The sequence below is a fragment of the Rhinoraja longicauda genome, chromosome 11 (assembly GCF_053455715.1).
Source record: "Rhinoraja longicauda isolate Sanriku21f chromosome 11, sRhiLon1.1, whole genome shotgun sequence".
Lineage (NCBI taxonomy): Eukaryota > Metazoa > Chordata > Chondrichthyes > Rajiformes > Arhynchobatidae > Rhinoraja > Rhinoraja longicauda.
Window position 1 is genome coordinate 37,692,515 of NC_135963.1, and position 25,764 is coordinate 37,718,278.

The following is a 25,764-nucleotide window of genomic DNA, read 5'->3' on the forward strand; positions in this document are numbered from 1 at the left end:
TGCAGATCCAGGGCAAGCAAGATCATGAGGGACCCCTGCCACCCCAGTAACGGACTGTTCCAGATGCTACGATCAGGCAAACGCCTCCGTTGTCACGCTGTGAAAACGGAGAGGATGAGACGGAGCTTCTTCCCACAGGCCATCAGGACTGTCAACTTTTATAACCCCAGAGACTAAATTTTTGTCGACACTAATAGTAACTTATTAACTTTATTTATATCATATCATATCATATATATACAGCCGGAAACAGGCCTTTTCGGCCCTCCAAGTCCGTGCCGCCCAGTGATCCCCGTACATTAACACTATCCTACACCCACTAGGGACAATTTTTACATTTACCCAGCCAATTAACCTACATACCTGTACGTCTTTGGAGTGTGGGAGGAAACCGAAGATCTCGGAGAAAACCCACGCAGGTCACGGGGGGAACGTACAAACTCCTTACAGTGCAGCACCCGTAGTCAGGATCGAACCTGAGTCTCCGGCGCAGCATTCGCTGTAAAGCAGCAACTCTACCGCTGCACAACCCGCAGGCATTGCCACTTTCATTTCACTGCACATCGTGTATGTGTATGTGACAAATAAAAATTGACTTGACTTGACTTGACTTGACTTGACTTGACTTGATCACAGATTTATCAAATTACACAAATATGGCCTCTGGAAGGTTGTCAATCTATACAGTGGTAAATAGATCAGCTACAGGAATGGGTAGATGGAAATTAATCCAAGCATGTGTGAGGTGTTGCACTTTGGGAGGTCGAATGTAAAGAGAAAATATACAATTAATGGCAAGACCCTTGATAGCATTGAGGTACAGAGGGATCTTGGGGTCCAACTCCATAACTCCTTGAAAGTAATAACACAAGTAGATAGAATGGTAAAGAAGACTTATGCCTGCCTTCATTGGTCAGAGCAGACTATAAGAGCTTTGTAGCTTTATAGGACTTTGATTAGGCCACATTTGGAATATTGTGTGCAGTTCTGGTCACTCCAATGCAGGAAAGATGAGGTCTTTGGAAAGGGGGCAGAGGAGGTTTACCAGAGTGATTCCTGGGCGAAGGTATATTATCTACAAGGAGAGGTTGGACAAATTTGAATCGTTTTCTCGGGAACGCCGAGGGAAGTACTAACGTCTGTGGTGATGAAGTGCTTTGAGAGGTTGGTTATGGTGCATATCAACTGCTACCTCAACAAGAACCTCAACAGTTTGCCTACCGCCACAACAGGTCAACTGAGGATGTGATCTCACTGGCTCTCCACTCTGCACTGGACTACTTGGACAATAAAAACACATACGTCAGGCTGTTGTTTATAAACTACAGCTCAGCGTTCAATACCATCATCCCCTGTGCGTAGGGGAGAGGACAGGGCCGAGGATGTCCTGGTTGGGTTGCTCCTGGGCCTGGCCAAGCTAGCCATCCGAGAGTCACGGCGCCAGGCGGAAGAGGGCTCTGCCCGAGCCAGTTGCCTGCTCCTTTTCCGGGGTTACGTCCGCACCTGAGTGGTGTTGGAGAGGGACTACGTGTTGTCCACAGGCACCCTGGGGGATTTTTGGGACCGTTGGGCACCACGGGGGGTTAATGCATCCTTGACAAGGAGTGTAAGAGATTATTGTTTGTCTTGTAATTTGGTGGTGAGTTCTGTTTTGGTTTTATTGTATATATTATTTTAATATTTGAACAAATATTTTTGATTAATACAGAAAAAAAGCTGGTTAACAAGCTCATGGAACTGGGTCTCAGCGCATCCCACTGCGATTGGATCCTGGACTTCCTCATCAACGGACCACAGACTGTTCGAAATAGTAGAAAAACTTCTTCCTCAATATCGGTATGGGAGCACCTCAAGGCTGTGTGCTCAGCCCCCTGCTATACTCACTCTATACTCATGACTGTGTAGCCGGATACAGTGCGAACTCCATCTTCAAGTTCGCCGACGACACCACCATTGTTGGATGAATTACAGGTGGTGATGTCAGAGTACACAAGGGACATCAATCGATTGACCAAATGGTGCCAGCACAACAACCTGGCTCTCAATATCAGTAAAACCAATGAACTGATTGTGGACTTTGGAAGAGGAAGGATGAGGACCCACAATCCTGTTCATATCAATGGGACGATGGTGGAGAGAGTCAAAAACTTCAAATTCCTAGGCGTGCATATTTCCAAAGATATTTCTTGGGCCCAGTACACTGAAGCAATTATGAAGAAAGTACATCAACCCCTCCAATTCCTGAGAAGATTACGGAGATTCGGTATGTCAGAGGGGATTCTCTTGAAGTTCTACAGGTGTACAGTAGAGAGCATATTGACTGGTTGCACCAGGGCCCGGTTTGGCAACTTGAACGCTCAGGAACGAAGAAGACTGCAAAAAGTTGTGAACACTGCCCAGCCCATCACTGGATCTGACCTCCCCACCATCGAAGGGATTTACCGGAATAGCTGCCTCAAAAAGGCAGCCAGCATCATCAGAGACCCACACCACCCTAGCTGCACACTTATTTCACGCCTGCCATCAGGAAGAAGGTACAGGAGCCTGAAAACTGTAACGTCCAGGTTCAGGAACAAGGATGAGGACCCACAATCCTGTTTATATCAACAGCTATTAAACACTACAACCTCAAATAAGCTCTGAACTACATGGACTATTATTATACATGTATATACACACGTGTATAGATACACACTCGTGTATATACACGCATACGCGCACGCACGCAAATGTATACACACACGTATACACACACGTCCGATCCACGGCTTCACCTCGCAACTTACAGGACTCGAAGGATCTGCTGCTAATGTTTTGGTGCCAGATACCACAGGACACCTTCAGGGGTCTTGTAGATTCCATGCCTCGACGGGTCGGCACTGTTTTGACGGCACATGGAGGACCAACAGTATATTAGGCAGGTGGTTATAATGTTTTGGCTCATCAGTGTATGTGTGTGTGTGTATTTATGAATATGTGTATATATACACACTGAACTTTTTTTCTCATTTATTGTATTGTTTACAGTACTATGTTTACATATTCAGTTGTGCTGCTGCAAGTAAGAATTTCATTGTTCTATCTGGGACATATGACAATAAAACACTCTTGACTCTCTTGACTTTTGATCTAATAGAAATATATAAAATTTTGAGAGGCATACTTAGAGTAAGCAGTCAGACCCTTTTTCATAGCATGGCAATATCAAATACTCCAGGACATAGTTTTAAGTGGAGAGGGGCAAATTCTAAAGATGTTTAAAGATGTTTAAAGCTCAAACTCCATCATCAAGTTTGCTGATGACACTCTGGTGGTGGGCCGGATCTCCAACAACGATGAGGAGGTGGCTGATCTGGCACTCTGGTGTCAGGAAAATAGCCTCCTCTTGAACGTCAAAAAAACTAAGGAGCTGATTGTGGACTTTAGAAGGGCTCAACATCCAAGGACGTACACGCCACTGGAAATAAATGGGTCTACTGTGGATAGGGTGAGCAGTTTTAAATACCTGGGAGTCCACATCAAAGAGGATCTGACATGGGCAACGCACATTGCCGCACTGGTGGGTAAGGCAAAGCAGCGCCTTTACCACCTTAGACAGCTGAGGAAAATCAGAGTGTCTCTGAGGAACCTTCATTGCTTCTACTCTGGGGCTGTAGAGAGCATCCTGTCCGGCAACATTACAGTCTGGTTTGGGAACAGCTCTGCCCAGGACAGGAAGGCCCTGCAGAGAGTAGTGCGTTCGGCAGAACGCACCATGGGAACTACACTCGCCCCCCTGCAGGACCTATACATCAGGAGGTGTAGATCGAGAGCAAGCAAGATTATGAGGGACCCCTGCCACCCCAGCAACGGACTGTTCCAGATGCTATGGTCATGCAAGCACCTCCGCTGTCAAGCTGTGAGAACGGAGAGGATGAGACGGAGTTTCTTCCCACAGGACTGTTAACTTTTATAACTCCAGGGAATAAATTTTGTCTTCTCTGTATTAACTTTAATTTATATGCTGTAACTGTAATTCTTTTTTTTTTGCACAATCCGCAGGCATTGCCACTTTCATTTCACTGCACATCGTGTATGTGACAAATAAACTTGACTTGACTTGATGTTTTTTTTAAACAGGGAGGGTGATGAAGGCCTGATAAAAGAGCTGCCGGGAGCAGAGGTGGAAGCAGATACGATAGTGGCATTTAAGAGATTTTTTGGATTGGCACATGGATATGAATGAAATGGAGTGATATGGATTATGTGCAGGCACATAGATTGTGGGCCAAATGGCCTATTCCTGCCATAAATTGTGATTAGAATAGATTATGGGCCACGATCCAGAAATCGGGATGTGAATAGTTAAGTATTTGATAACGTGCATATATCCATCCTTGAAGGGCATGTTTTAGTGCTTTATAACTCTATCGCAAACTCGCACGTATAAAAATAAAATCACAGTTTACAAACAAAAAGATGAGCAAAGATAGAGATGCAAAATGATTTCATAACTCAGTAGATCAGGCGGCATCTCTGGAGAAAAAGGATGGGTGACGTTTCAGTTCGGGACCCTTGTTCAGACTGATTGTTGGCAGGAGGGAGACGGGCAGCAAGAAAAGACCAGGACAAACTACAGCCAACACCAGATGACTTTGATCAGGGAGATTCCCTGATAGGCTGCCTGTTGGCTGGGGACGTTACGACCCCAACAGGATGAGCACTTGCATCCACCAAGAGGTCAGTCCCTTCACAAGTGGACAAGAAAAAACAACTATGGCTGTTCCAAAAGGACGTTAAAAAAAGGTTCTGCTTTACCTAATGAGGTATTCCACCAATACTTCCTTCCCAAATAAATTGAAGTAGTTCTTCAAGCTTTAATGTGGCTTTCTAAGAAAACATTAGTAATGTGTGGTCTCTATTCCCAGAATGGCATTCCTGAATCCTGGAACAGAACTTCAATTTTCCACTTTTAAGTAAGGCCAGCACCACGTAAATTATAATGGTCAGCTTTTTAAACATGGTGTTAATTTGCATTTGTTTGGGTTCTGTTTAAAGGTTTCCTAAGTGATATACATTCCATATTCTCAACATTTTTTACTGTCTCACCCTTGTTAGGGGTCATTGTGATTGGCTCAGTATCAGCAGGCTTCAACAATCATCTCAGAACCTACTGAATTACCAGGTAACCAAGAATACATTTTTTTATAAACCTATTATCTACCTCATAAATGTATAATTTACCTTATAATCATGCTCGTTGGCTTGCCAATCTAGCATTTGCGTATGGTTCTACACAATGAAGAAAATGTAACTGTTCTCTTTGTACAAGCCTTTTAAACTATTCCGTCCATAAATCAAAGCCAATGAGCAATAATTGTTGGTCAAATCACGAGGAGCAGGATTTCCTCAATAAATAGTATTTCTAGGCACGCTCAAAAAGACCATGTCAGAAAGCACAGAGCAGAAACAAGGAACTGCAGATGTTGGTTTACACAAAAGGACACAAAGTGCGAGAGGAACTCGGCGGATCAGGCAACATCTCTGAAGAACATGGATAGGTGACGTTTCAGGTCGGGACCCTGTGACTGTGTTCGGATGCTCAGGGCACTGGTAGGGCCAGCACACCTCAGGTTCCTCTGGAAGTCTCAATTAGAGCCAGCATAGTTTTGTGCATGGGAGATCATGACACAAATCTGATGGAGTTTTTCCTGAAGAAATAGCCAAGAAGGCTGATGAGAGCAGGATGGTAGATGTTCTTTACATGGAAGGCCTTTGATAAGGTTGCCTATGACAAGGCTAGTTTTCAATTCCCTTACCCTGCAAAATAGATTCTCCACATTCACCGATCTATTCCCTTCATGATTGTACACACCTCTAAGATCACCACCCAGCCACCTGTACGCAAAAGAAAAAAGTCCTAGCCTAATCAACCTCTCCCTATAGCTCAGGCCCTAGATTCCTGGCAACATCCTCGTAAATCTTCTCTGTACTCTTTACAGCTTAATGGCATCTTTCCTACATGAGGGTGGCCAAAACGGAACATATTTGTCCAAGTGAGACCAATTAACGTACAGACCTGCACTTCGCTGGGTTGTGAAATGAAAACTGATCACCCGGAGGAAACCCACATGGTCACAGGGAGAATGTGCAAACTTCATGCAAAGTCAGGTTCGAACCAGGTCTCTGGAGTCATGCGGCAGCAGTTCTATCAGCTGTGCCACTGTGTCAGTCTTGTGTGGGAAAAGTTTATTTTTCAGAGAATAGTGGTGGAGGCAAATACCTAAGTGGTTATTAAGAGGCTTTCAGATAGGCTCGTGGATATGCAGGAAATTGAGGGATATGTATCATATGCAGGCAGAGGAGATTAGTTTATTTTAACATCATGTTCAATATCAACATTTTGGGCCGAAGTTCCTGTGCTGTATTGACCTATGATCTATACATGGCCAAGATTAAGAATGACTGCATGGTTGAGATGATTGAGAAGCCTACATCGCATGTATCAAAGCACATGGCACTTTAGTGGCCACCATTAATGGCGATAATAAAGTTAAAGTTTGGGACACTTCTCAAACTTTAGAGATTAGTACAGTTATGGGAAATCTTGTGTCTAAACTGACTCTTCTGAGATGTAGCAAGAGTAAATGAAAGCCCCCACATCGCAACTACTTGTAAAAAGAACACAAATTAATTGAACTAATCTCATCAGATCAGACCACAATAATGAAATCAGGTCTGTATTTAAGATGTACCTGCAGTTTCTACACTCGCTTAATGATTCCCCCAACTGCGATAAAAGAAAAAAGTCAATTTCATTTATGTATCATATTAGTGCCATGAACTAATGTTCTGAAGAATATGTGCATGGCACATGTAACTCTCTATCCCATTGCTGTTCTCTTTATCAGAGTTTCTATCAATCGTTCCTTCTACCTCCCTAAGATGGCTAAAGTAACACACAAAGGCTAACCAATAGGTCAATGGGGACATGGTTTGCTTATTGTAGCAGCTACTACCTTTCCTTACAGCCTGGGTGAATGGAGAAAAAAGACACTTTACAGCGATCATGCATGTACACAATTGCAATTACTGGTTGGAATTGACTGGTTAGCAGACAACAAACATTTTCACAGTATCTCGGTACACATGACAATAAACTAAACTCAACTAAACTCAACTAAAATGGAGGCGTGCTGAGAGTTTGGAAGAGTGGCAGATCGAAAGAGCTAAAATTATTTTTGGTGTGACAGATGAATGATCATAGTGGATGTAAATGGCAAGTTTACATCCTCACTGCCTAACTTAGCATGGCAACATTGAAAACCAATGTTAATTGCAGAAAAATAGACCTAAAGATAAATACAATGTTCTCAATGAGTGGCTCCTTTCTACTCCAAGTGTGAAAACATCAACAACATATAACATTTCAAGAAATACTCTGTGAACAATAATAAAAAGAACAAATAGCAGTATCTCAAGACACACATGGTGAAATGATGCAAGCCACTTCTTTTAAACAGCACCTTCTGTTGACTACTGCCAAACCAAGTAAAATTAAGATTCAATAAATCTTAATAATTGTCATTAAAATGGAACTTCATCCACCTCTCTCTGAAACCCCCAGTGAATTACATCAACTGGATAAGCCTCTCATCATTTGGCTTAGCCAATTTCTACAGGAATTTTGGCTCTATCTGATCCCATGATCTAATTTCTAAATTCTTAAACTTTCCTGTTTGCTAAGAAGAGCATTAAGATCAATCTGTGTTTTTAAGGAATCGATTCAAAAATTGTTTTCATGTTGTTTTCCAAGCTCTTTTTTGTCTAATGAATAATGGATGGAAAGAAACTTGATCCTTTAAAGTCAAATCAGTTTTCATTGGATCTCAAAAGAAATAAGGAAATGAAAAAGGCACCGCCAAATTAAATGATGACTGCAACAGTTTGCAGATGCCACTTCAATGGAGCACCAACTTCTTCTCATTCTGTCTTTTATTTTCAGTTTAAAAATATCTTTGAAGTGCAAGAGCAGAAATGGGGGCAGAATGAGATCAGCTTTGGATAGATATGAGAACAACCATCGTAACGCTGACTGATTCCTGAAGTCATACACCATGGAAGCAAGCCCTTTGGCCTATTTTGTTCCTCCCAACCAAGATGCCCATCTCAATTTGTCCCAATTGGCCACATTTAACCCATATCCCTCTAAACCTTTCCCATCCATGTGCTTGTCCAAATATCTTAGACAATAGACAATAGACAATAGGTGCAGGAGGAGGCCATTCGGCCCTTTGAGCCAGCACCGCCATTCAATGTGATCATGGCTGATCATTCTCAATCAGTACCCCGTTCCCATACCCCCTGACTCCGCTATCCTTAAGAGCTCTATCTAGTTCTCTCTTGAATGCTCTCTCTTTTATGAGTTGTTATTGTACCTGCATCACTTCCTCTGGCAACTTATTCCATATACATGCTATTTAGCACCAAACATCAGCTTGAAAGTATAAGGCCTCATGATCTTGTTCATGGGTCATTACAAGTTTTTAACTTTCAAAGGAAATTCACTGATCTTTAGATTAGACTTTAGATTAAGGGTACTGTTTTTTATATTTTCAGCAAACAGAAAAAATATACTTTTATCTGTCTACCAACCTTATAAAACATGGACAAAGTCAGTAACTGGTGGTAAATAATTGATAAACTGGTGAGTGGTGCTGCCCAATAGCTCCACTGTGTTCATGACCTAAGATAAACTCATTGTGAAGTTTTCCACATTCGCCCTCTGAAAGTGTGGGTTTTGACGTGATGCTCCAGTTTCCTTCCATATCCTAAAGTCATGTTAGCAGGTTAATGGGCAACTGCAAATTTTCCCTATGTACGGAAAAATGGCAAAACAAATAAAGAGGAATTGATGGGAATATGTGACGTATGGAAACAAGAGTGGGTGGGGGGTGCAACTAAGGGCTTTGCTTGCAAAGGTAGAATGGGCCCACTAGGACAAATAGCCTCTTACTAAGATGCAATAAGCATGGGATAAAAAATAAGGCATATCTTTTCATGTTTAATGCTCCCGCGAACTTATGGAGAAGTATAAAATCATGAGGGGAATAGGTAGGGTAGATGTGCAGTCTTTTTCTCAGGGTAGAGAAATCAAGAACTAGAGGGCAAAGGTTTAAGGTGAGAGGGGAAAAATGTAATAGGATTCAGATGGGAAATTTGCTTTTTCTTTACATATATGGAACAAGCGGCAAGAGGAAGTAGTTGAGGCAGGTACAATAACTAAATTGGAAAGACATTTGGACAGATACATAGATAGTAAAGATATTCTGATCTGGAATGGCAGCTGATTTCCTGGATCATGTGTGGATTGCAGCTTGTAGAGCCATTGCCTCACAGCACCAGGTACCCAGGTTCAATCCTGACCTTGTGTGCTGTCTGTGTGGAGTTTTGACCATTCTGCCTATAACTGGGTGGGTTTCCTCTGGTTCCCCCATATCCCAAAGACGCGCTGATTGGTAAGTTAATTGGCCTCTGTAAATAGCCCCTAGTGTGTAGGTGCATGGTAAGATCTAGGGGGAAATTTATAGCAATATGCAAAGAATAGATTAGTGTAGGATTAGTGTAAATGGGTGGTAGATAGTCACTGTGGACTATTTGGGACAAAGGGCCAGTTTTCTGTGTGAGCTACAAGAGTTCAGCTTCCTGTATCCAGTTTGCATAAAGAGTTGGTGATTGCCGAAAACAGTTGGAAGAGGTGAAAAGTGCTGCAATTCCCCAGAGGTGTGGAAAGCTCAGGGTTGTCATAGAATCGTACAGCATTGTAATGGATCCTTCATACCCATGCTACCTGTTATACCCCTATCTGTAACAAACCAATTTGTTCAGATGCCTCTTAAAAGGGTGGCACAGTGGTGCAGCCATCTCATAGTGCCAGAGACTCAGGTTCACTCCTGACCTCGGGTGCTGCCCATTCACAGTTTGCACGTTCTCCCTGTGACCACATGGGTTACCGCCAGGAGCTCCAGTTTCCTCATTCGTCCCAAAGACATGCCAGCTCGTAGGGTAATTGATCTCTGTAAATTTCCCTAGTGTGTAGGGAGGTGATGACATAGAACTAACGTGAGTTAGTGATCGATTGTCAGGGTGGACTCGGTTGGCCAAAGGGCCTGTTTCCACACTGTATCTTTCAATCAATTCAGTCAATCAAAATGTAGTGAGAGTATCTGCCTCAGCCAGTGCATTCCACACACCCACCACATTCAGCATGGAAAAAGTTCCTCCTCAGATCTCCTTGAAAATTCCTACCTCTCACCGTAACGTGCAAACCTCCTCCAATTACTGTAGTTTCCATTCCATCCAGTTGCTCTCATTCGGTGCCTTCTGGCCATACAGCCTGCCAATTCCATTATCCCTTACATTGTGCATCATATTCAATGTCCATGTTGTCAGTTCCTTAAGGACACAAAGTGCTGGAGTAACTCAGTGAGTCAGGCAGCATCTCTGGAGAACATGGATAGATGACATTTCGGGTCAGGACCCTTTGTCAGACTGATTCTGGAATTGGCAAGCTAAATTAGTCTGAAGAAGAGTCCCAGACCAGAAATGTCACCTATCCATGTTCTCCAGAGATGCTGCCTGACCCGCTGAGTTACCCCAGCACTTTGTGTCCTTTTGTGTAAACCAGGTTCTGCTGTTCCTTGCTTCTACATTTTGTCAGCTCCTTGCTTTTGCCAGTGAACAACATCATATATTGCTCAATTCACATCATCAGGACGCCAAATGGGTCTCGGCAGGCACACCTATCACTGGCTATGATCCAAATTACAGCTTTTAATCATGACTGATGGCCGCATTGAGCAATAATTTAAGGCAATTTGTGGACAAATTGGCAGCCTTGTGGATCATAGCCTGCTGGCTGACTCATCTCCCATCCCGGTTCAAAACAACATCATAATCCTTTGTCCCATTGAATTTTGTCTTCCAATATCCTTTTGAGTTATCTTCAATTGGCACGATTGTCAATCCTCACCTGTTACGTCCTTGAACTTTTAATAAATCTCCGACTTTGGTAACTGCCAATTTTGTTTTATTCCTCTTCTGTTCTATTAGAAATATTTCATTCAATCTCAACATGTTTCTTCCACTCTTGTATCCAAAGTCTGTTTTCCGATTAATCCTGGCTTGATTTACTGTGGAGTACGCTGCATCATGTGGTGAAAACAATCTACCAGGTTAACGTTGTATAGTCTTTTCCCTTGGAGTTACCCAATTGATTAAGGGCATGAGCAAAGTAAAATCATTTTCAACCAAACAGACCCAAATGAATCTGATCCAGAATCAAACCATAAATGTCAAGACTAACTCGGAGAATCAGAGCAGAATTCTCAGTAATCCTATAATGATGCTCAGAGGATTGGTAATTTGCAAATGTTATACCCATGGTTTAAATGAAAAGGGGAAGAGGGATCAAGACATCAGCTATGGGCCAGAGGCCCAACTTGATGAGGCAGCAAGCCGACATCAAATTAAAAGGCATATGAAAAGAATGATAAAATACAGAAAAAAACATCAGGAGGATGTAGATACAAGGGAATACAGATACTTATTTATTTTTAAAAATGACAAATTGCTGGAGTAACTCAGCTGGTCAAGCAGCATCTCTGAAGAAAAAGGACAGGTGATGTTTCAGGTCGGGACCCTTTTTCATACTGATTGTAAGGGGAGAATGAAAGCTAGAAGAGAGCAGAGGCAGGTCATGGTACTCTGGAGTATAAGAAACTGAAGGGGAACCTTATCATTATAAAATTATAAGCGGTATAGACAAGGTAGAGAGTCAGAACGTTTTGTCCTCAGGGTGGAAATGTCAAAGACCAGAGGGCTTAGCTTTAAGGTGAAAGGAGAAATGTTTGAAGGAGGTATAAGGGGCAAGTTATTTTTCACACAGAGAATGATGAATGCCTGTAACATGCCGTCAGGAGTGGTGCTGGAGGCCGATATGATAGTGGCATTTAAGAGGCTTTTAGAAAGAAACATGGATATGAAGGCAATGGATAAATATAGATCATGTGCTGTCAGAGGAGATTAACTTGGCATCTTGTTTGGCACAGACAATTTGGACTGAAGAGCCTGCTCCTGTGCTGTAATGATCTTTGTTCTATTAACGGGATTTCTCGGGGTGCTCCGTTTTCCTCCCACACTCCAAAGACGAACAGGTTTGTAGGTTAACTGGCTTCAGTAAAATTGTAAATTGTATCAAGTGTGTAGGCTAGTGCTAGTGTACGGGGATCGCTGGTCGGCATGGACTCGATGGGCCGAAGGGCCTGTTCTGCCTGTTTCTGTGATGTATCTCTAAAGTCTAAAGTATGGTCTTCTGTGACAAATAATTCCATTAGATTTCATCATCTGACATATTTACCTTTTGGAATGAAACTACTGCATATAAAACATTCAAACTATGTTAAAATATTAATAAATAAGTAAAACATTAGAATAAAGTAAAATAATTAACCTCCTGATCTCCATGTCAGAAGTTCCTATTCATGTGCATTGCAATCCAACAATGAGTATTCAGGATGTGTATTCCTATCCAATGATGTCTGATGGCATTGGGTCACAGTGGCAGATTCCCTAGCTCATTCCCAGAGAGGAATGGCTCTGCCACAATGAAGTGAGGAAGTGTTGACATCTGACATTCAGCTCGCATAAGACTGACACAAGTCAACATCATGCTCATGCACAAGTGGCCCCAAGTCAGTAGCTTCCACTGCAGACCCATCAGCCACCACTTGCTTTGTCTCATCTCTCTGGACTTTTTAGTTTTTAATTTAGTTCATTGTGGCGTGTACTGAGGTACAATGAAAAGCGTGCTAACCTGTCAGCAGAAAGACTATACATGATTATAATTGAGCTGTCATAGGTTTAGTTCAAGATAAAGCCCAGTAAAGTCCAACTAAAGATAGTCCAAGGGTCTTCAATGAGGTAGATTGTATCTCAGGACCGCACTCTAGTTGGTGGTAGGATTGTTCAGTTGCCTGATAACAGCTGGGAAGAAACTGTATCTGAATCTGGAGGTATGTGTTTTCACACTTTTGTAACCTCTCACCTGATGGGAAAGGGAGAAGAGGGAGTGAACGAATTGTGACTCATCCTTGATTATGCTGGTGGCCTTGCCAAGGCAGCGTGAAGTATTTGTGTAGGAAGGAACTGCCGATGCTGGTGAAGGACAGATGGAGTCGATGGAAGGGAGGTCGGTTTATGTGATGGTCTGGTTGCGCCCACAATTCTCTGCAACTTCTTTCATTTAACATTTATCATAAAGCAGCCCTATTGGTAAAGTTCTAGCAACAACCACAACAGGGCTAACCAATTGCCCTAGCCAGCAAAAATAGAGAGGAGTGATAACCTGGGTGATAAAAGCAGATATAGGCCATTTGGCACCTCATGACTTCTCTGCCACCTGCTATTTCTTACCCCAGGAATACATCCCTGCAGTAAACTTGCATCATTCGATTCCCCTCTAATCTTAAAATCCATTGATCGATGTTGAGCTTATTCTCCTTACAGTGGAAAAGGCCGAGTGGAGATTTAGTAGATCTTTTTAAATCATAGAAAATAGACAATAGGTGCAGGAGTAGGCCATTCGGCCCTTCGACCCAGGCTATTAAATGTAGTAATGGCATCTGATTTTGACTATCTATATCTTTCGCTCCAGGGAGACCAGCGAATTCAATCTATCATAGAGTCATAGAGTCATACAGTGTGGAAACAGGCCCTTTGGCCACCAATTAACATGTCCCATCTACACTAATCCCACTTGCCTACGTTTGGCCCATATCCCTCTAAACCTGTCCTATCCATGTACTTATCTAATTGCTTCTTAAATGCTAAATCCTATAAATCCAGGCAACATCATATTGAACCTCGATTCGCACAAGCACAATCTCATCCTACTTATAGTGTGGCCAAACACTAACCAGTATTTTGTAAAGTTGCAAAATAACATGCCAACTCCTATATTCCAAGATTCCACCAGATCCGAACACCTACCTGTGTAGCTCATGTAGTTGGTGAAGGGTGTGCCAGAATATCGCACTTGACCGCACGTATCATTCACTGGATCTGGGTCCCGACAGACTTTGCTGTTAAGAGTTGGTGCGGTGTCTTCACACAGGTCCCCAGTTTCCATTGATGGGACCAGCTCCCTGCAAGGGTCATCACACGACTCCTTCTCACTCACTCCTTTGAAGACATGGAACAAGCCCAAGATGTGGCCTAGCTCGTGAATCATAGTGTGGGTGTGGCCAGACCTTCCATAGTAAGTTGGACTTAGGACAACCCCGCCTGAAAACAAAATACAAGCATTATCAGCACAGCATGGAAGATCCAATGAATGCAACATTGTCCAACATGAGTACATATTTTCAGCTGGAGATTCCTCTTTGCAGAAACTTAACAAGCAAGAGATTGGATGGTAAAACATGACCACAGTCCCTTCAGTTTTGTTACTTGGGTCAGGCTGTTGGGATAATGGGAGGAAAGACTAACTTTGCTGTTCAGTTTCCACTCATAGCTCATTTAAATATATGCAATGTAATACTAAGTTATCTAGAGGAAAAAAAATCCTTATTTTAATCCTTAAAGCTGCTTATACTGTTGAGATAATGCAAGGTAGTAACACTGAAACCAGAGAGAAGGGAACACAAGCTGCCCAGAGCTCCATTCTCCAAAAGAACCTATGATCAGCGCCAGGTTCAGCAACAATTCCTGATGGATTCCCAACCAATCTTTCCACATTGGATAATCCCTCCACACACTGAAACATCCTAGTGAACCTTCTTTGAACTGCCCCCAGTGAAACAGTACATTGTCTTAAATAGAGGGAGCACGACTGAATGCATGGAAGCCGTGAGCGAGATGCTGTTCATCTTCATATTGAGTTGTGGAACAGGAATTAAAAAGTGATTGGTTGATCTGACACGGACACTGTCAAAATGCCCCGAGTAAGGACCAGGTGTGGCAATGAGAACTTCATTGGCTAAATGGATGCTCAGGGTAGCAAAGTGGCACAGCTGGTAGAGGTGCTGCCTCACAGCGCCACAGACACAGGTTCGATCCTGACCTCGGGTGTTGTCTGTGTGGAGATTGCACGTTCTCCCTGTGATCGCATAAGTTTCCTTCAGTGCATAAGATTCCTCCCACATCCCAAAGATCTGCAGGGTTGTAGGTTAATTGGCTTCTATAAAATGATCCCTAATGTATAGGCATTGGGATAACATAGAACTAGGGGTGACAAATGATTGACTGTCGACATGAACTAGACAATAGACAATAGGTGCAGGAGGAGGCCATTTGGCCCTTCGCGCCAGCACCGCCATTCAATGTGATCATGGCTGATCATCCACAATCAGTTACTGCCCTCTCCCCATATCTCTTGACTCAGCTAGGTGGGCCGAGGTTTCCATGCTGTATCTTTAAAACAGATTTTCTCGCTAAATTTGACTGTCCTTAATTTCCTTCAGGATTTCAATTTTGTCATACAAAGCATGGGCCCTGTTTCTTTTCTTACTGATATTTGACCTGCTGTGCTTACCTGCATGTTCTGTTTTTGTTCCTTCATTTCCATCACATTTACTTTCTACGTTACCTATCATGAAGGCACAAGCCTCGTGCACTTGCAAACACTTCCTTGTCTCCGTGGGAGGGATGAATTAGCATTTGGAGAAAACTGGCCCTAAACTGGTCAGTAATTAATAAGAATAAAGTTCAATCTACTGCCAAAATTTGATAACAGCAGGAAGGCTAATTTCAATAGAATGAGAATGGAAAGATGGCCAAAGTGAAGTGGAACCAAATGTTGTCACGCACCAACTCTGATTGACTTTTAGATCTGGCATTGTCACACAAGTAGAGTGGCACAATGGTAGAGTTGTTGCCTTACAGCACCAGAGACCCATGTTCGATCTGCCTATGGATGCTGTCTGTACAGAATTTGCACGTTCTCCCTGTGACCACATGGGTTTTCTCTGGGTGCTTTGGTTTCCTCCCACATTCCAAAGACGTGCAGGTTTGTAGGTTGATTGGCTTCTGCAAATTGTCCCTAGTGTGTAGGATAGAACTAGTGTACGCGGAGATCATTGGTCGGTGCGGTCTCAGTGGGCCGAAAGGCCTGTTTCCACACGGTATCTCTAAATTAAACAAAGAGGAAAGTAGAGGTATGTGCTACTCCCACTAATTTTGTAACTGATTCCTTTCATCTTACACAGAACATTGGTGCCCATCACTGCCATTTTAGTTTAAACCCTCTCCAAGCATCCCATGGGGTCATTAATCCCAATCTTACAGATACAGCCCATCCATTTTGATTAGATATTCCCAGGTACATATGCGTTAATTAACCTCATCTTTCTACTTTCACTTCTGCCAGTACATGACAGCGAGATTGATCGAGAGATTATCACTTTCAAGATTCTCTCTTTTAAATTGGCTCCCTAGCTTCAGAAAGTCCAACTATATGGCATCAACTGTTGTGTACCAAAGGTATTAAATGTATCATGACTTCTGAATTACTCCCTTCCATCCCTGTTTTGCTTGTAAAAGAAAATACCAAGGAGACAAACGATGAACCATTTGAAAATACCAGGAAAATAAGATACGTAGTTCTGATTTTAACTCAGTGAAAAGTTAATAAACAAGAGTGTTCAAGAGAAGCAGTAGCCACAGTGATGTCCAAACAGTAAAGTTAAAGGATGTCACAATCCCAGGAGAGCTAGAATAGGCCATCTTTCTGATAAGGAACTCATTCTGATTCTGGTTGATCCTATCACTCCTTCATTTTACTGGCCAATCACTCCATTCTCCGACTCACTTTGCCTCAAAGAATCCATTAATCTTAGCTTTCAATATATGCAATGACTGAACATCCACAACGGAGGTAGAGAATCCTAACTACTTACAATTTTACAGATTCACAACCTTCTGTGCAATGAAATTTCTCATGTCGGACTGAAATAACCAATCCTTTAATATCTGGGCTTCCAGTTGTGAATTCTCCACTGAGAAGAAAAAAACTTTGACAAATTGTCTTCAAAAAATGTTGTATGTCTCAATGAGATCACCTCTCGTCCTTTCACACTCCCAGTCTTCCTCATTCTCTCTTCAAAGCGCAACCCCTCATCTCAAGAAGCAAAGTCAGGACAAAAGGTCTGAGATGGCTTAAGAAAGGAGGAGTGAGAAATGATAAGAATTTGCATGTCCTTGGTTAGTAATGCAGCCCATTGATGGATATTATACATAGTTAATTGTCACATCTCACAGAAGCATTCAGTGGGAATGGAGAGAAATCTTGGACAAAACATAATTCCTGTGCCTATGATGGTAGTGCTAAAACAAACCATGATAGTAATGTACAGTAGATTTGCACCATGATATCGAGCTGAGCATTTTGCAAAGTGTGCAAAATGTAACACACTGAACAGCTTAAATAACAGTTAATAACTCATACACATCTGGTACACGTCAAACAAATCTATGCACTCTGTGGCCAGCATCTGTCTCCAATTAAATTCAATATCCAGTATAAAGCATATGTAAGCTCAAAGGAGAGCAAGACAAGAGAAAATTACATTTAAAGCAACATACATGATATTGGTGATAGAACAGCTGGTTTCTGAGAAACAAACTGGCTGCAATAGAGAAGGAGCTGGTTTGTGGGAATGGGACAGATTGAGTAACTCAAAGATCTGATGTTGCAGAACAGCATTGGTTATATTTGGAAAGCATCTGAATGCTTAGCGAAGGAAATAATATTTGGAATTTGACAAGTTAGAATAATTGAGGGACTGATGTTTGGGAATATGACGGGCAGGACAAGTGGAGGATTTGGTATATGCAAATGGGAGAGGTGGAATTAATGGAGTGAATAATGTTGGGCAATTAGACCATCCTGCTTAATGAAGCAGCTGTGACTTGGGAAAGGTCTTAATATGGCGAAAGATTAGTTAATTTTATTATTGTCATGTTTACTGACGTACAGTGAAAAGCTTTTGTTGCTTGCTATCCACTCAGACTATGCATTCACCCGCTCCCATCAGGCAAGAAGTACATAAGTGTGAAAACACACTTCCAGATTCAGGGACAATTTCTTCCCAACTCTTATCAGATAACTGAACCATCCTATCACCAAATGGAGAGGGGTCCTGACCTACCATCTACCTCATTAGAGACCCTCAGACTATCTTTAATCAGACTTTATCTTGTGGACTTAAACTGGACTTTATCTTGCACTAAACATTATTCCCTTCATCCTTATCTGTATATTGTGGATGGCTTGATTGTAATCAAATCTAGTCTTTCCGCTGTCTGGATAACACGCAACAGAAAAGCTTTTCACTGTACCTCGGTACACATAACGATAAACTCATCTAACTAACATGATTACAATAAAAGTCGTCCATGGTGCACAGATGCAAGATAAAGGGTATAGAGTTTAGTGCAAGGTAAATTCCGATTAAAGATAGGTTCGTTTAAAAATCCCAAGTGCAGTGAAACAAAAGAAGGGCTAAGGCTCAGGCAGCCCAAGAAAAATATTTAATTAGAGACCCAGGAAATTAAAAGCAAATTCCAACTGCAGTTGCTGACATCAGAGCAAGTTCCCCCTTGAATTGTGTACAGGTGGGGATGGGAAAAAGGAGTGGTTACATAATCTTTCACATTATTAGGCATTGCTGCAAGCTATTTCGGGCAAGTAACTGGGACCAGGAAGCCCCCCCCCCTCCCCCAGTCATTTTATTTGATTTGTAATACAATGTCAATGACATCATCAGACTCTGCTCAGATTCTTTGATGAAGGATCTGGGTCGTTTCAGGCTCCTAGCATTCTTTTCTGTTCAGCGAACAAATCAACATCAGAACCAAAAGCTCACAAGTGGCTTCAGGTTCGGCATAGACAGGTTTGGCTAAACGCTCTGTACCTGTGCGGTATTGTTCCATGTTCTATATTCTATTGTTTTACTAATCCCATATATATATCAGTCTGAAGAAGGGTCTTGACCCGAAACGTCACCCTTTCCTTCTCTCCTGAGATGCTGCCTGACCTGCTGAGTTACTCCAGCATTTTGTGAATGAATAAATATAACATAGCACAAAAAGTAAGGAAATTTGTGTTTGGTAGATTATTTCTTTGTTGTAACAATGCTTCTTGGCAATAAATCTTATACCGTTGGAAAGCCTGTTTATTCCCCTTTTAAATGGTGCCACATTTGTAAGGAACATGCATTTGTGGGATGAGCAGCAGAGGTGAGTATATGGGTTGTGCCCATGAAAAATTTGCCAAATCTTCTCTGCCAATGCCAAACAGCTTATTCTGCTGTTGCTATTGACTCTTGTTTTGAGCTTCTGGTACCACCAGGTGCTGACAATCAGGTGCCTGATTGGCACCTGATTGGCAGCATCTGTGAGCATGGGCCCTGCTACAGTGGTCAGTAGGTGTCTGCTCCAAGAATCGGCATGCCATGTTTGACTGATCTGGATAGGGCCCGTGCGATAGGGCAACTTCAAACTGGTGTTCCGCAAAATCAAGTTGCGGCATTATATGGAGTGAGCCCTAGTGCCATCTCCAAAGTGAAGGCCAAGTTCCATATAACGGGGGATGTCAGAGATAGGCCGCGAAGTGGGCGTCACAAGAAGACGACACCCAAAGAAGACCGTTTCCTCACCCTGTCAGCACTTAGGAACCGTAGGCTGTCTTCTACAGATTTGCAGTCAAGGTTTGCAGGACGATATGGCCGACGGCTCTCTGCCCAGACAATTCGGAACAGACTGCACGCAGCCGATCTCCGGTCTCATAGGGCTGCCAGGAGGCCTGCCATGACTGCCCTTCACCGTCAGGCCCGTTTGCGCTGGTGTCGGCAACACGTGCACTGGAACCTGAACATGTTGAGGAACGTTATGTTCAGCGATGAGTCCAGATTCTGCCTACGGCAGTTGGATCATAGGGTCAAAGTGTGGAGAAGACGCGGAGAACGCTATGCTGATTGCTGCACCGATAGAGTAACATCTTTTGGTGGAGGCAGTGTGATGGTGTGGGGCGGCATCTCTCTCACTGGAAAAACGAGGCTTGTCATCATTGGAGGCAATCTCAATGCAGAGAGATATCGAGATGAGATTCTGCAACCAGTGGCAATCCCATATCTCCACAGTCTGGGACCGAACTCTATCCTCCAAGATGACACTGCTCGCCCCCACAGAGCAGGGTTTCTCAGAGACTACCTCCAGAATTTGGGAGTGGAGAGGATGGAATGGCCTGCCAGCAGTCCTGACCTCAACCCCATTGAACACTTGTGGGATCAGCTTGGGCGTGCTGTTCGTGCCAGAGTGACCAACACAACCACGTTGGCTGACTTGCGACAAATGCTGGTTGAAGAATGGGATGCCATCCCACAACGGTGTGTGACCAGGCTGGTGACCAGCATGAAGAGGAGGTGCCAGGCTGTTGTGGCTGTGTATGGTTCTTCCACACGCTACTGAGGCTCCTGTTTATTAAATGAATAAATTGTTAAATTGCCAATATGTCTTGTTTCTTCAGACTTCAATCATCCAATCCACCAAACAACACCGAACAAGAGTCAATGGCAGAATAAGCTGTTTGGCATTGGCAGAGAAGATTTGGCAGATTTTTCATGGGCGCAACCCACATATTCAGCTCTGCTGCTCATCCCACAAATGCATGTTCCTTACAAATGTGGCACCATTTAAAAGGGAAATAAACAGGCTTTCCAACGGTATAAGATTTATTGCCAAGAAGCATTGTTACAACAAAGAAATAATCTACCAAACACAAATTTCCTTACTTTTTGTGCTATGTTTATATATATATATAATGGAAACTGATGAGGTGAATGTTTACCAACCCACCAGCGGTGACACCCTTGCATTCCAGTTTTTACAATGGCCAGCAGCTTAACCTGATTTCTGAAGGAAAATTCCCAAACTTCCCAAATTCCCAAAGGGGCGGCACAGTGGCCCAGGATAGTCAGAGTATGGAGTATAGAAGTTGGGAGGTCATGTTGCAGTTGGATAAGACGTTGGTGAGCATTTATAATATTGTGTTCAGTTCTGGGCAGCATGTTATAGGAAAGATATTGCCAAGCTTGAAAGGGTTCAGAGAAGATTGATGCGGGTGTTGCCAGGACTAGAGGGTGTGAGCTATAGGGAGAGGTTGAGTAGGCTGGGTCTCTCTCCCTTGGAGCACAGAAGGATAAGGGGGGATCTTATCGAGGTGTATAAAATCATGAGAGGAAAACATTGGGTAGATGCACAGAATCTCTTGCCCAGAGTAGGGGAATCAAGGACCAGAGGACTTAGGTTCAAGGTGAAGGGGCAAAGATTTAATAGGAATCTATGGGGTAACTTTTTCACACGAAGGGTGGTGGGTTTTTGGAACAAGCTGCCAGAGGAGGTAGTTGAGGCTGGGACTATCCCAACGTTTAAGAAACAGTTGGACAGGTACATGGATTGGACAGGTTCGGAGGGATATGGATCAAATTGTAAATGGTCTCTAGTGTGTAGGATAGTGCTAGTGTATGGGGTGATCACTGGAATGCGCAGACTCGTTGGGCTGAAGGGTCTGTCTCCACACTGTATCTCTCTAAAGTCCAAAGACATGAACATTGTGAGCTGAACACCCTGTACCGGTGCGGTGCCGTACAATGTTTTATTTTCTATTGCTTTACTAATCCCATGTACATAATGAAAACTGGAGAGGTAAACATTTATCTGCCCACCAATGGGGAAACCCTTGCATTCCAGTTTTTTGAAGGATACCTCACAATCTCTGCCTAGCATTGTTTTATTTGATTGAAACTTGACAATTTAAATACATAGATAAAAATAAAATACAGCGTAAATCATGGGCAGACTACTGGGTTTCATAAGGTCTTATGCCTGCAACCCTGTAGAGATTTTCTTCCACGGCTTCACCTGAAGAACATGCTTAAGTTTGGGTGGCTATGTGCAATGTTATCAGAGATAAGAAATGAGTATAAACACAATGATTGTTAAGGTCTCTGGCATTTTGGAATTGTGAGTCTGAGCACTGGGTGTTTGCTGCTGTAAACCCTAGACATGTATTGTTTTAAACAGTTCCCAGTTGCCTTGGAATGAATTGAAGGTGCATACCACTGTTTGCGCAACACTCCCTCGCTAAAAGTACAATGCAAGAAAATAATCTGATTGCAGTCTAACTGTTTCATAACCTTTGAGAAGATTTCCCTCAGAAGTTAGCAAAGCTGTTTTTGATATTTGTTAATAACTTCCATACCACAGGGTCCCTGGTCCAAAAAGCAAGGAATAACAATGTGGGCTACAGAGGGAGGTAGCAGCTGAATACGCGTGGTGGAGTATATTTCTGGTGTATTTCTGACCACATTTGTAGCTCTCAACATGATTGACACAGAGGCTATGGTTGAACACATTCCTGTAAATTAACTGTTGTCTCTCCTGTGGAGTTATAGAGCAATGGAGTCATACAGCGCGGAAACAAGTCCTTCGGCCCATCTCATCCATGCTGACCGAGGTGCCCCATCTAAGATAGCCCCATTTGCCTGTGTTTGGCCTATAGCCCTCTAAACCTTTGCTATCCAGGTACCTGTCAAAGCATCTTTTAAATAGCATCTACCTCCTCTGCCAGCTCATTCCATATACCCACCCACTCTGACTGTAAACGTTGCCCCTCAGCTTCCTATTAAATCTTGCCCCTCTCAAATTAAACCTATGTTTAATGGTTTTTGATTTCCTTACCCTGGGTAAAAGATTCTGTGCATTCACTCAATCTATTCCCCTCATGACTTTATACACATCTGTAAAAACATCCCTCAACCTCCTGCGCTCCAAGTTTCACTGATTAAGTCAGAGGATTCAGTGTTTTATGCTGTTAAGATGTCTTATTCCACATGGAGAATGTCATCAGACTTACTGATAGGACAATAACTAAACAGGTCAAATTCCTTTTTTTACTGAGGCCATTCAGTATATATTACTGACATGAAATGTGAGGAAAGTGCACAACAGTTCAGACAGCATCTGTTGAGATGGAATCAGAGTTAAAGTTTCAGATCGATCATCTTTCATTAGATCATTACACTTGGTTCTGGGGATTCACTTTCACAATAACTGTTAAGTGCTGTCAATTCTATGCATTTATTGCTCTGATAATGTTGTAGGTGATAACAATAGGATCAGATTCAATATAACTGGGTAAAAGATGACGACAAGTCCCCTGTGATTCAAACTACATCTTTCTTCTGCCCATTGTCTAGATAAATTATAAACAACCCTCCAGCTACGGGTAACTAGGAAAATTGACAAGGGAGAGTCAGTGGATGTGGTGTACCTCGACTTTCAGAAAGCCTTCGACAAGGTCCCACATAGGAGATTAGTGGGCAAAATTAGGGCACATGGTATTGGGGGTAGGGTACTGACATGGATAGAAAATTGGTTAACAGACAGAAAGCAAAGAGTGGGGATAAATGGGTCCCTTTCGGAATGGCAGGCAGTGACCAGTGGGGTACCGCAAGGTTCGGTGCTGGGACCCCAGCTATTTACGATATACATTAATGACTTAGACGAAGGGATTAAAAGTACCATTAGCAAATTTGCAGATGATACTAAGTTGGGGGGGTAGTGTGAATTGTGAGGAAGATGCAATAAGGCTGCAGGGTGACCTGGACAGGTTGTGTGAGTGGGCGGATACATGGCAGATGCAGTTTAATGTAGATAAGTGTGAGGTTATTCACTTTGGAAGTAAGAATAGAAAGGCAGATTATTATCTGAATGGTGTCAAGTTAGGAGGAGGGGGAGTTCAACGAGATCTGGGTGTCCTAGTGCATCAGTCAATGAAAGGAAGCATGCAGGTTCAGCAGGCAGTGAAGAAAGCCAATGGAATGTTGGCCTTCGTAACAAGAGGAGTTGAGTATAGGAGCAAAGAGGTCCTTCTACAGTTGTACCGGGCCCTGGTGAGACCGCACCTGGAGTACTGTGTGCAGTTTTGGTCTCCAAATTTGAGGAAGGATATTCTTGCTATGGAGGGCGTGCAGCGTAGGTTCACTAGATTAATTCCCGGAATGGCGGGACTGTCGTATGTTGAAAGGCTGGAGCGATTGGGCTTGTATACACTGGAATTTAGAAGGATGAGGGGGGATCTTATTGAAACATATAAGATAATTAGGGGATTGGACACATTAGAGGCAGATAACATGTTCCCAATGTTGGGGGAGTCCAGAACAAGGGGCCACAGTTTGAGAATAAGGGGTAGGCCATTTAGAACGGAGATGAGGAAGAACTTTTTCAGTCAGAGGGTGGTGAAGGTGTGGAATTCTCTGCCTCAGAAGGCAGTGGAGGCCAGTTCGTTGGATGCTTTCAAGAGAGAGCTGGATAGAGCTCTTAAGGATAGCGGAGTGAGGGGGTATGGGGAGAAGGCAGGAACGGGGTACTGATTGATAGTGATCAGCCATGATCACATTGAATGGCGGTGCTGGCTCGAAGGGCTGAATGGCCTACTCCTGCACCTATTGTCTATTGTCTATTGAAACAGTAATGAATACCTTCTCATTCCCCAGTTAAGCAGCAAATAGAACAGGTAATGATATCAAGGAAGGGACTCAGAGACCAAATAAAAATAAACTATTATCAATGGCAGAAATGAAACAGAAAACCCCCCAAAAAAGAGCTGAAGTAACTCAGCGGGTCAGACAGCATCCCCGGAGAACATGCATAACGTGGCATTTTGAGCCGGGACCCCTTAGCTCTCCTTCTCAGATCTATCTTCTTCCCATCTTGTATATAAAGTAATACAATTTTTCTTTGATCAATGATATTAAAATGCAGAATTAAGATTTGTAATGAGTAAAGACATGCACTTGAAACTTACTCAGAGTTCCTTCTCTTGGAGGGAAAACGTTAAAATTTTCATTAAAACTTTAAAGTTTATTGACTGAGCTCTTTGACTGTCAATAGCATGACTCAAATCCTATGCATTAAAAATGGAATTCTGTCAACAAGCTATCATAGACGCTTATCAAAATTCTGCCTCTATCGGTCAAGCTCACCGCACCACAGGCAGGTGGGACTAGTGTAGATGGGACATGTTGGTCAGTAGTAGACAAGTTGGGCTGAAGGGCCTGTTTTCCACACTGTATGACTCTATATCTAGGGACCATTTCTTTGCTGTGTGTTTATTGACCTACCGCGGGAGTCTCAGCGCCAGATGAATTGAGGCAGGGCAAAGGAAAATTAAGAGCAATGGTGCAATGTGTCTTTGAAATGAGGAAGATGAGAAGCTCTGCTTATGGTGGAATGGATTAATGAATTTGCAGATGGTTGCTAATGTGACAGTAGTGAAGGGAAATCTAAATGTGCAGATGAAGAGTAAATCCAAATACAAGATAAAATTTAGCGTTTATTCCAGAGACTTTGTCCCATCCATTTATGAACTGCTTGGGTCTATTACCTATTAACCATAGTGGTGCAGTGGTGGAGTGCACATTACAGTGCCAGAGACAAGTTCAATCCTGACTATGGGTGCTATCTGTAGAGAATTTGTACATTCTTCCTGTGACCACGTGGTTTTCCTCTGGGTGCTCCGGTTTCCACCCACATTCTGAAGACGTGCAGGTTTGTGGGTTAATTGGCTTCTGTAAGTTGTCTCTAGTGTGGAGGCTAGAACTAGTGCATGGGTGATCGTGGTTGCCGCATACTCGGTGGGCTAAATGGACTGGTTCCACGCTGTAT

The 25,764-nt window shown here is 42.9% G+C and overlaps 1 protein-coding gene across 1 annotated transcript in view; it reads right to left on the reverse strand.

Annotated features, from left to right (window-relative positions):
* Positions 1–25,764, reverse strand: part of pappa2 (pappalysin 2) — a 266,339-nt gene that overhangs the window by 163,561 nt on the left and 77,014 nt on the right. Inside the window, exon 4 of the mRNA XM_078407399.1 lies at positions 14,029–14,322. Coding sequence (XP_078263525.1) covers positions 14,029–14,322 — 294 coding nt within the window. The remainder of the gene's footprint in view (positions 1–14,028; positions 14,323–25,764) is intronic.